General features: G+C 43.8%; 2 protein-coding genes across 2 annotated transcripts; one reads left to right on the forward strand and one right to left on the reverse strand.

Moving 5' to 3' along the window:
* Positions 1-356: 356 nt before the first annotated feature.
* Positions 357-11,491, forward strand: LOC136435115 (CUB and zona pellucida-like domain-containing protein 1). Its single transcript, XM_066428341.1, has 10 exons — positions 357-576; positions 2,024-2,078; positions 2,206-2,271; positions 2,480-2,665; positions 2,838-2,911; positions 8,412-8,536; positions 8,750-8,905; positions 9,475-9,624; positions 9,929-10,251; positions 10,616-11,491. The coding sequence occupies exons 1-10, from the start codon at positions 463-465 to the stop codon at positions 10,882-10,884; spliced, it is 1,518 nt and encodes a 505-aa protein (XP_066284438.1). The 5' UTR covers positions 357-462; the 3' UTR covers positions 10,885-11,491.
* Positions 5,281-7,748, reverse strand: LOC136435116 (uncharacterized). Its single transcript, XM_066428342.1, has 4 exons — positions 7,484-7,748; positions 6,382-6,532; positions 5,709-5,836; positions 5,281-5,529 (listed from the first exon to the last, which is right to left on the reverse strand). Exons 1-4 carry the CDS (start codon positions 7,638-7,640, stop codon positions 5,447-5,449), a joined length of 519 nt encoding a protein of 172 aa, XP_066284439.1. The 5' UTR covers positions 7,641-7,748; the 3' UTR covers positions 5,281-5,446.
* Positions 11,492-11,809: the final 318 nt, after the last annotated feature.

Raw genomic sequence — 11,809 nt, forward strand, 5'->3', positions numbered from 1 at the left:
TGATGACAAGCGTTAGCAAAATTGGAAACTTGGACTTTGGATAGTTAAAGTTGAATAAAAACGTTAATTATCAAGGCTTAGTGAGTAAACAACGTATATTTCTTCGATCACCCCATGTTTCCTCAAGTCGATGCACCTGTAGCTGTAAACAGTCTAAAGGCTGAGAAATAGTCTAATCTTATTACAGCAGCGGCATCGTCCTTGGTCAGTAATACACCGAAAAATAAGACGTTTTGTACGGTACTGACATGTTTTTATACGCGTTTGTAAGTATGTTCTTCCCAACAAAAGAAACCATTTGACTAGAAAGACCTTACCGCATTGCGTCAGCCAATCAGAGAGGTGGAGACTAGAAGCGTCCCCTGGCTTCATTTACTACGCACAACAACAGCTGTTTCTGTGACAGGATCAGGTTACTCCACTGGCGTTCAGGTGAAGGTACACCTGCCTTCCATCGCAAAGATGGACACCACGCCATGGACGGCGTTACTGCTGGTGGCGACGTTGGCAGTGGCTGTGGAGGGGAGGATTGACGTTCTGGACGACCATATCAACGTCGGAACGCCGCTGGTTCAGGTGAGAGGGGCGCCGCGGCGCAGGTACTGTTTACGTTAAGGCTTCTCCCCTTTGTCAGGTGTTTGTTTGTACGTGTGCGCTGGGCATACTTGTAGATGCTTGAAATGAATATTTGCTCGTGTCTGTGGTAGGCAGATATGAGTCTTGAGCAGAAACAAAATGTCGGAACTGCATCCGGTGATGCACAATGTGATCATGACGTTTTAAAACCGCCGGAAAGCAGCTCAGCTTTGGCTCCTTTAGAAAGACCCCTATTGTTGACCTAGAAAGCAATCCTGCCCACCGATTTGAGCTCTCCCATGATTGGGAAGGACTCTGGCGGGCGAGAGGAAAAACCGCACCACTAATCAGGTGCAGAGGTCACTATCGTCATAAACGGGGGCGACCATTGATGAATGTTAATGCCGATCAGATCTGGGAAAAGTCGGTCCACATCTCGTCCTGCATACATAAGTTTCGCCGCGGGCAGCGCAAACCAGTACCGACGCGGCAATATTGCCCACTGCAAGGCCACTCTATTGTCCATGGCACAATTCTGTGACAGGACTTAAATTGCACAGTAGAAATCGCCAAAAATACAACAGAATTTTCCATGCAAGGATTTCCCATCAAAGTCGTAAAAGTGGTCCACTACTGGTAAAGACTCTGCATCGTACCTTGTAGTTGTACCTTGGACCAGTAACTCAGCCCAGGGTCGTGCGGGCACCGCTTGAACGTGAGAGCGGCGAGTCAAACTGGATCTCCATCCCTCTCGGTCTTGGGTTGGACCGACCATTTCATGATCGATCACTTTAACCTGCTCAGACAAATATTCAACCTTCATGGCCTATTTACGACCAAATCAGTGTGTCTGGATTTTATTTTCAGAGGTACAATATGGCTTCTGCTTACTGACATATTTGTACATAGCCAACTAGTATTTGCACCTTTCGCTTTCGGAAGTGCACATACATGAACTAATATGTGGGGCCCAAGGAGTCACTGGGGAGTGGGGACGCTTTATCTAGGTCACCACACAAAGAGAATAAAAGTAATTACCCGGGTTGTATACCACCTGCCAGTCATTCGATAAAACAGGTACATGGCCCTGATTTCGTCTCATACATTATTCATGTTGACTGTATCTCTCCCATTAGCGCGGACGTTAAATGGATGTGACATATAATGTGTGGTTCGATTTTATCTCTAGTCAGTTTCCTCTCGGCTTAACACTCGCAGACGTTCTCGCACTGATTTCAAGTAACGTTTGCCAATGAATTCCGAACTTTGACGACACTAGATGTTCTTATGGTAGATAAACGCAGCCCCGTCTCTCTCTTCGTACACGTGCGCGTGCGTGTGTGAGTGTGGTTGCGTGCGTGTGCACTTGCGAGTGTATGTGTGTGTGTGTGCGTTCGTTTAGGGAAAACAGTCAATGACCTTACGTTTTACCCTGTTCATTTTACAGACGCTGACAGAGAATGTGGCGGCACAGAAAGACCGGTTTGTTCAGGAGTTATCTAGTAAGTAAACCCTTTACGCGGAATGATGATATCTTAGTTACTGTTCCATTTTTTGGCCGTATTTGTGGAAGCTAAGTTATTACATATTACAGTATTACTAACCCGTGTTGTTTTTGTCATGCCGCAGACATGGTAACTGTGCAGTGCCACAGGAACAGTATGAACGTTGTCATCATGTTGTCTCCTCTCACAGGTACGTCTTGTGTTAATTTGAGATTTGATAGGTTTGTGTGGAGTTTCGTGAGGAAAAGAAATAAGTCGAATACTGAATTTAGTATATCACAGAACAGCAACACTTACGGATTCATCATTATAGAAAAAAGTCACGATTGTCTGTGTTCATATTCATGGTTTGTATGCAAATTTGTGGAATTTGAAGGACTTTTGTGATAACGTTCCAGAAAACTACAACTTTGAGTTTCGAGACGCCTCCTGCCGGGCTGTGCGGGATGTGCACCACTTCCTGCTGCAGACCCGGCATGACGAGTGCGGGACGCGCAAGGAGATCCGATCTGCCGAACACGTCAAGTACAGCAACGAACTCCAGGCCTACTCAACAACAGACCCCGCAAGACTCAACAACGCAGGTGACTGAATATTTGTATTCGCGGATTTTGATAACTTTAATGCATAAGCATATGTTTCCACAGGGTCTAGCCTTAGGAGGTTGGTACATATGTAAACCACACCTTTACGCGCTTTTTGAACAGTATTCATTACTGGTGTTAAATTTTGACGTCCTTTTCTCTGTGTCTCCAGGACCGCTTCAGATCACCAGAACTCCCGACTGGACCGTGAACATCCGTGTGGAGTGTTACTACAACATGAGTCAGGTATGGGGCAGAAAATGTCACATCTTCTTGACTCTGACCTCACGTTTCTTCCCGCGTACGCTAGAGAGGCTTGTGCTGAGTTCAGTAGTTAAGTTATGTGTGGCCCTTTCCTTTCGCAAAATAGTTTACGCTTTCGGTAACGTATGCGTCTTTGTGTGGAGAAGCTTGCACAAGCGCTTTTGTGTAGATCGTGCACATATTTGGCACAAACCCAAGGTGTGAGACATGGCTGACATCATAATGTTAAAACGAGCTGGCCTGAGTGTCTTACACGTTTTCACATACTGTACATGTATTAGCTTTACCAGGAAACTTTTTTTTACCTTCTTAGTTTTGACAAGAATAGTCGCCTGGTTGAAAGATAAAGTGAAAAGAGCACTTTAATTATTGAAAAAGCAGAGTCATGCACAAGGTATCTTGACAAAAACATACTAGTGTTCACGTGGATGTCTAAATGTCTGCTATGATACCATCGATGATTACTCCATAGAAAGTGGAGACACTGCTGTTATGAAACCTACGTGTATATACCGAGCCAGGTCCTGTAATATTTATACCTTACAACCAGCCTACAACAATTCTAGTGGCCCAACTCACGTCCTTTAAGGCCCCCTCTCATTGGGCTGCGGTACTGTGGCGGTAACGTGCGGTAGCTTGGAAATGGCTACCGCCGCAGTGCCGTGCACAGACCTCGGCGTACCGTCCTAGTGACGTCTCAGTGCCGTACCAGTGCCGGTCCACACCGCCGGCGTGCCGGTTGAAATGGCGATTTTTTTCAAAATTTGAAAAAAAACGCAAGTGACAAAGTGCCGCGCGCTCGCCGGGAGCTTACCGGGAGCTCACCGCGCGCGCTATTGTGTAAAAGTGATATGTCAGTTTCAAGGTTATACCTATATTCTATGACATGTTACTTTTGTTGGACCAAGTGTCATACGTGAAAATCCTTTTATCACTTGAAATCAGTTTTTGATGCATTTTTCTATTATAATTTTGCATTGTAGTTTGATCCATTGATGTCGACAGCACTGCGATTTCTGATCAATTGAAAGCACTGTACCGTTAAACTGCAATCGGTCCATTTCCCTAGCTATTGATCTGTTTAAGAGTTTGGTTAAACCTAATTTACTGCATTGTAGTGAGGTTGAGGATTGTAGCTGTAGATCCTCTGATATTTTCATTGGGATATTGCTTAATCCCACTGAAAATTAGATCTCTGCATTGTACACTTATTCCAGTACGGAAGTTGATAGACTAGTCGCTCAGGACAGGAATCAGACCATTCGTCTACATGCACTCGCCCCGCTCTTGTGCCATTCAAGAAATACAGTGATAAACTGATTCAGAACTTGATATACCAGTCAGGCACTGTATCGCAAATTTTACTCAATGTTTCGCCGTAAGGGGTGAATGAGAAGAATTCCTATTTATTGATCGTTGATAGTCAAACATAGTTGATTAGATACTCTCGCTAAGATTAAACAATTTACCTAATAACAGGATTATTAAAAAAACATACGACGCTTCATCATTCGAAGAAGAAAATGACTGGGCTACTCACGTTCAAGACATGTTACGTAGACATGTTTGGCTTAGCCCCGCAGTTAACGTTAATACCAACCGTTTTGGATATACATTTAAAGAAAGTGTGAAACTCACGTTTCTCCCTGGCTGGAGGGAAATATTAGTAAACTCCACACATATTATAAAATCAAAAATCACTTTGGTAGGGAAAATATATCACATCAAATCATAATAAACCGATAAGCATAACTACACTGAGAATCAGCGCACGTTGTCTAGAAGTTGAAAAGAATCGACACCACAACCCACAAGGCACTCACAGATTGTGTCCGACATGTAATGAAAATATTGAAGATAAATTTCAATTTGTAATGGCCATGGCCTGTCCCACTTATGGCAAAGAGACAGATGTGCTGTTACAAAGTATTACTACTAAGACAAACTTCACCATATCTGGTACACAGAACGATGTGTCCCATGTATGGTTGTCATGTCCAACTCCTATACCACCTACATAGGTCAATTTCATTATACTTCATCCTAAAAGCGAGGGAAAAAATAATCCATACATGGCTTTATTGTAATTCATACACTGTTATCGATAATGTTTTGTACTTGAAGCATAGGTTAGCCTTGCAGTATTGTTGATTTAGTGCCATATATTGTACCATATACGATTGTCGAACAATAAAGTTCATTCAATAACTTGCTCATCTGGGCTTCAAACGCAAATGCGCCGCACGTCAGTGAGAGTGCAAATGAAAATTGGTGAAAGAAACGCGACGGTGCCGTAAAAATCTACCGTGGCAGTGCCGCCGCAGTGCCGGAGTCCAGTGAGAGGGGGCCTTAAGTGCCAATTTGAGTATGCGCATCGAATAGACAAAACCATATAAACTTAAAAGTTTCTAAAATCACTAAACAAGCTCTTTGGCGCATGCAAAGCCAACACGATATCTTAACAATGTGTGAATGACACTAGCACATGATTGGCGGGCCGGGCGCTTCTAAGGATGCTCAGTCTGTGGTCGGTGTACCCCAGGTGGTGAAACGGAAGACGATGACGTCATTATTGGCGTGCACCAGGATCAAGTCCACACCTATAAAACACGTTGAAGTCTATAAGTAACAAATTAAACAGCAGCGGTACGTACTGCAGAGATAAGAATGGAGAAGGGTCAACATTCTCCTAAGGAAATCTAACATGGTCTCCAGACTCTCCATAATATTCCCAGTGAATGCTATATACGCATGCGTACTAGTCGTGATCAGTACTTACCGCGGTCGAAAGCCACACCTCTGCCGTTCTCAAAACGCCAGAAAGTCTGATCGGCGGTGTCACCAGCGAGGCCATTGATGGAGTCGATGAAGTGTCCGGCGTACTCAGGGAAGTAGGTGGCACGGAAACTGCAAAACACACAAGTACGTGTCGCTACAGGTAACTGTGCCTGACTAAATCGCGCTCCTAGCGGCCGGCTCAACTGTCACCACCCCATAGGAGGGGTCATTAACCTCCGCCAGAGACCGGATTGTGTAAACACAGACTACAGGTAACTGTGCTACATGTATCCGAGCTGAAGTTTGGCTTCAGAGCTAAATCCCTGAAATGTGTGCAGGATACTGATTAAGAAGTTCTACATCTTTACGACAGCGTGGCAGCTGCTATGGTTGATTATCAATTTCTCAATTCTAAACAAAAAAGAGCTGGTGTCTCACTGAAATTGCGACCTGTTAGCGACCTCGCTGCGACAGAGCGCTCAAGGAATTCCATCGATTAAAAATGAATCTGTTTTGTTGTCGTTTTAGTCATACCTGTTCGTTTTGCATGATATTCCCATTATAAAGTCTGGGATAACACAAATCCAATCTAGGTCGCAGCGAGGTCGCAATCCAGTGAGATACCCGTCAAAGAGCTGCGTTTTGCGGGTGTACATGACTGTAAAGTTGCCTACGTGAAGTCACCAGGGAACTCCTTGGTGGCCGCCACCATCATTTGGAAGACTGAGGTTGCCACAGGAACAGAAACCTGGTACTCGGCAGACGGCCAGCTAGAGTTCAGGCTGTTCAGTATCTTCATGGTAACGGTGGCGGTTGTCTTGCTACCTGTTACAGGAGGGAACGCGATATCATGTTATAAGATCTTGATACGTAATATCAAAACTCATACTCGTGAACATCGTACAGGCACTCAGCCTGGTATCTTCAACATTATATTGTAATTGCAGAGGTATACGTTGTACAAGCTCAAGTATATTGATAATCTGAACAAAGGAGTACATTGTTTACTACACATTTTACAGTAACTGTTTTGAATTACATGACTTAGATTTCGGATAGAAAATTGTCGCTTGCCGTACCAGCGACCGACAAAAAAAAGCTAGGGTCGGCAGGTTTTTGCTAGGGTCGGTCGGGTAACCGAAAACACAACATTATTTTCTTAGGCCTAACCATAGTTCTAAGAAGGCATATATACGGCATGGTTCCAATACTGCTGGCACAATGGCTCCATGGGTCCATTTAGGTTTCGCTTTTAAGATCGTGCATGAAAAATTCTACTGGTGGGCAGTATTGGAACCATGCCGGATATATGCCTTCTTAGAAATATGGTGTTAGTACTTCCTCGTTGGGATAGATGTGTTAGAGCGGTCATCAGTGTCCTGGCCACGCGGTTTGCGTTTATAGACCAATTTTTCCCAGACTGAGGGGAACGAAACTTGACATACTTTTTACACTTTTCATACCTTCTAAGTGTGTCACGTTTCGTTCCTCTTAGGCAGCTGCAGTGGGAAATTGGAAGTATGCCATCCGTATATTCATGGCACTGATGACCGCTCTAAATTCACCGGGCTCTACTAATACCCAAATCTAGCGGCTGTTGAAAGTTTAGAAATGAAAATAGCCACATGACCTACAGATAGAGATATGCAAAATTTCGTATACACTTTAGCTTCTCAAAAGTAATGAAAGTGGATCATTAATTGTGGTGGTGCATCCACACTGGGACAGGGAAGAAAGTTCAATAGTGGCATACTAGAAATTCGGATCGCTACTTACCGAAAACTTGGCTCTCCAGACGCTCGATACGTGCCCGGTGGTCTTCCAGCACCTCTTCACTCTCGATCTCCTCACTGCTCTGCCTCTGACTCTGTACTTCGTGGCAAAAATTGGCCGCCAGCAGGGAAACCACGAGGATCCAAAACTTCAACATCATCGTCAGATGCTAGGGTGCTGCCTGTGTGAGCAAGTGGCTGAAGATTTGTGGAGCCTGTTTCCTTGTGCGTCATATATGTACCAAACGTTACGCCCCGCCCAGTTAGATGCCGCCTTCCATCCTCCAATGGCCTTAGGCATAACATTTGGAAGAAAATTGAAGTTGATCAGTGGACATAAAATGTGCGATATCAACGAATGTCTTTGATATTTACGTAGGCTTCTAGGTGGTCCACTTCTATATTCTTGATGGTTCCGCCCAAAATGCAGCGTATATTTGTATGAATAGCTTTAAACGACGCTATGACGTTAACTTCACGAGTACATTTTTCTTTGTTATTCAGAAGTGGTAGACGTATTATAGTCCATAATTATCAAAAGAGATCTGTCATGACGTAACGTTATACTAGTAGTCAGAAGAAAGGTCATTGTCTTCTCAGAACGACATCTGCTATCGCGAGGTTACAAGGCTTTGAATTTCTTCCTTTTATGTTCAAGCGGAACACAGGACCTCCGTTTCGTAGTGTATACAGTAGATTGCAACGTAAGACAACTCTTTATAATCACATTGAAAGTACACGTTATCATGATGATACCTTCCCGTATACTGTACTTGGCATGCGCAATGCACTAATTCAGACTTGCTTCTCGTTTCTTCCACTGTGGTTTAACCAAGTGAATTTAAAGCAGAGGCCACCACTGACTGACCAAAGAATGAAAAAATCAAAGGCTTGCTGTAAAATGTTCAACATTGAAGCTTTTCTAACTCTAGGTTCGGAAAGCAGACTTCGGTGTGTACGAGGGAGAGGCAGACCTCCTGAAGCACGGTTTGAGCAGCGTTGGCTTCCAGCTGGAGATATTCGACAACCCTGACTTCTACAAGGAGAACTCTAACAGGTAGGTTCAGGCAATAAACAATCTTATAAGACTGGTTTATTGTTCAATGATCTCATTAGCAGCTCTGAGGCTGAATTGCCGAGACATATTACATTTCATTTTATATCTTAGATGGAGTTAAGTTATGTTCAATTGATGAGGAAGAAATATGGTACTCACAACAAATGTCGCAAGTAATCAATTACCACCTTATAAATCATTTGTCCGTTGCAGGATATTCGTGCCGCTAGGAGCGCCCCTGTACCTCCAAGCCTCCTTCGCGCCTGACTTCAGTGACCCTGACTTGATGGTGTTCACCGAGAGCTGCTGGGCCACGCCCATGGGACTGGGAGATGGGAACAACGGGAGGTACACCATTCTGGAGGACGGGTACGTGTGACGTAGTCTTTACTATACACATACGTGTCTAACCTAACGTGTGGAAGGTGTTCAGTGCCACGAACAGTGCACATAGGTATCCAACATCTAGTGTGTGGAAGGTGTTCAGCACCAAGGACAGTACATACAGGTATCCAACATCTAGTGTGTGGAAGGTGTTCAGCACCAAGGGCAGTACACATAGGTATCCAATATTTAGTGTGTGGAAGGTGTTCAGCACCAAGGACAGTACACATAGGTATCCAGCACTTGCTGTGTGGAACGTGTTCAGCACCAAGGACAGCACCTATAGGTAGCTAACTCTTGCATAGAGGACGGTGTTCAGCAAAAAGGACAGCTCACTTAGATGTCTATCAGCATTTACTGCGGAATTCTCAAGGCTTGTTAAGTATTCTATGATTTTCTATATACACGAAATACTGAGTGAAAACCAAAGAACGAACAGGTGTCGAGATAAACCGACTTAGTAGTACAATTTACTGTGCCTGTATCCGCATACAGTTTGTTTTCATCATGGATAAATCGTTTTTCAAACGTATTACTATTATTCATATACACAGCTGTCCGATAGACGACACTGTTACCTTCCTGCCCTCCTCCCCGGACCGGTACCGGTTCAGTCTGGAATCCTTCAAGTTCGTGCCAAACGTGAAGGAGGTCAACATTCACTGCAGCATCATGGCGTGTGATGCCCTGGACACAAGCTCAAGGTAGGCTTTGTAACCAGCAAATGATCATAAAAGTGACAACTTGAGCTAAAGATTGCTAGACTTGATAAAATAGTGGCTAGATATGACCCAGTGGGTCATAAGCTATGTTCATGTACGCATTTTGACTTAAAATGCACTTTTCTACACCATCATTTTAAGATATTCTTCAAAAACTTGATGCATCACACTTCCATATATGCATTAGTCTATTGATCTATTCATCATCAGAAGGTTATGAGTTTGCATTATGAAATTTTCTATACCATGCCAAAAAAAACTGACGTTCATCCATCCCCCCATACAGATGCCATAGAGGTTGCCATGGTGACGTTAAAGAGGACACACCCATGGGAAAAGGAGACATGTCCACAGCTACAGAAGAGTCCTACTTAGAGGACGATGATGATGATGAGGACTCGGACTACACAGGAGGTGACTTCATGCACAGGAGGCTGATGTCTGTGGACACGTCTGTTGTGTTTGTGGAGGAGGTTGAGGATGGTACAGGTACGGATGTTGAGGATCACAGCGAGAACCTTCAGGAGCTGTATGAAGCCAAGATGAGAGCAGCTACTGAAGTGTCCATGCCTCCGTTGGAGGACAGTGTCTCTAAACCTCAGGCACCAGGTTAGTCTTTGTATCTTGGAGCTTCTTTTATCTTGCTGTCAGCTGTGTTGTGAATTTCTACTTATAAAAGTAGTTAGGTTTGTTGCCCATATGCATAACTGCTAAAGGCTCTCTACGACAATTTTTTTCAAGTAACCCTTTCAGTCCAAAGTACTGCTGATGATAATTCTGGTATGATGGATTTTACCAGTAGATGGGATGTTAAGCATTTACATACGTGTATCTTCATTATTTGCAGTGTTGTCATGCATGGAAACAACATTGTCATCAATTCAAATACTGTAATATATCCAAATATGTCAAAAATGCTAGCAAAATGGTTCTCAGAAAATAAAACTTAACGGTACATCTGTTTTCCCCACAGATGTCACAGCCCAAAGTTCTGAGTCTTCCCCTGCTGCAACAAAACCAGAGGACCCTGGTGTGTCCCTCCTCACAACACTGTTAGCAGTAGTCCTGGCTGTCGGAGCATACGCCGTTCTTGTTCCCAGGGTATCCAGACACACAGGGAGCCCCAGGGTCAGGAGGAAGTCGTCCCCAGGGTACACACATGACACGGGGAGGTCAAGGGTCAGGGAGGACGAGGGTTATGGGTCACCAGGAGGGTACTTCTCAGACTCTGATGATGAGTAGTGACAGTCAGTCCATGTATGCATGGTTTATGTAAGATTATATGGTTACGGGTCCCTGTGATGATGATAGGTACAAAGGGACCTATAATGCTTTTACAGTTGTTTTAGTCACGGTGTTCATAATGAGTGGGTGGGTTAAGCACTCAAGCTATGACAATTGTGATTCTTCATTTCGGTGCAGAAATATACCAAAAGGCCAGATCAAAGTATTCATTTTGTTTGGTGTGACTTGATATCCAGGGTTTCTCTTTATCCAGTGTCAAACAAATCCATGATTACCTCACGATGGTGTAACAGGGTAAGGTGTACATTATCTCTAAAGGGCATGTAAGTAAAACAGAAGTCTTTTGTCTGATAAGACAGTTCAGTCCACAGATACCTTTATTTCCAGCCTTATTTCTGGTTTGTATTTGATACTGGACTATAACTTGTTCAGTGTATCATCTTTGTATTCAAAAGTTGACCATGCATCTTCCCATTATGACATACAGCATGGGCCTTTTAATTCATGCTGACACCCAATATTGTAGCGGTTTGGCTTCTATCATTTGACATTATCAGTGGTTCAGATGTTGTGGACATTTAGTGAATACAAAAAGAAAATCAGAGTCTGCGTTTCTTTGACTTGATTATATTTTCGTATCACAAAATTCAATAGTGCAACATGTCAAATACGCCAGAAAATTAAAGGTTTTGTACGGTACCGACATCCGTTTTTGTACGCGCCTGTAAGTAAGCTTTCCCTCAACAAAATAATCCGTTAGACTGGAAAGACCTTACCGCATGACGCCTGTGAATCAGGGAAGCGCAGATTAAAAGCGTCCCCTGGTTTCATTTACCGCGCACAGCAGCACCTGTTTTTGTGACAGGATAAGCTGCACTAGTGCACCGGCGTTTATGATCGGGTGAAAACACCGTCGTGAAAA

The sequence above is a fragment of the Branchiostoma lanceolatum genome, chromosome 5, assembly GCF_035083965.1.
Source record: "Branchiostoma lanceolatum isolate klBraLanc5 chromosome 5, klBraLanc5.hap2, whole genome shotgun sequence".
Taxonomy (NCBI): domain Eukaryota; kingdom Metazoa; phylum Chordata; class Leptocardii; order Amphioxiformes; family Branchiostomatidae; genus Branchiostoma; species Branchiostoma lanceolatum.

Coding starts and splice junctions, on each gene's coding strand:
- LOC136435116 (XM_066428342.1), bottom strand. CDS start 7,640: ATGATGTTGAAGTTTTGGATCCTCGTGGTTTCCCTGCTGGCGGCCAAT. Junction 6,533..7,483: donor TCTGGAGAGCCAAGTTTTCG/GTAAGTAGCGAT, acceptor CTCCTGTAACAG/GTAGCAAGACAACCGCCACC. Junction 5,530..5,708: donor AGGTGTGGCTTTCGACCGCG/GTAAGTACTGAT, acceptor CGTGTTTTATAG/GTGTGGACTTGATCCTGGTG.
- LOC136435115 (XM_066428341.1), top strand. CDS start 463: ATGGACACCACGCCATGGACGGCGTTACTGCTGGTGGCGACGTTGGCA. Junction 2,079..2,205: donor GTTTGTTCAGGAGTTATCTA/GTAAGTAAACCC, acceptor GTCATGCCGCAG/ACATGGTAACTGTGCAGTGC. Junction 2,666..2,837: donor CGCAAGACTCAACAACGCAG/GTGACTGAATAT, acceptor CTGTGTCTCCAG/GACCGCTTCAGATCACCAGA.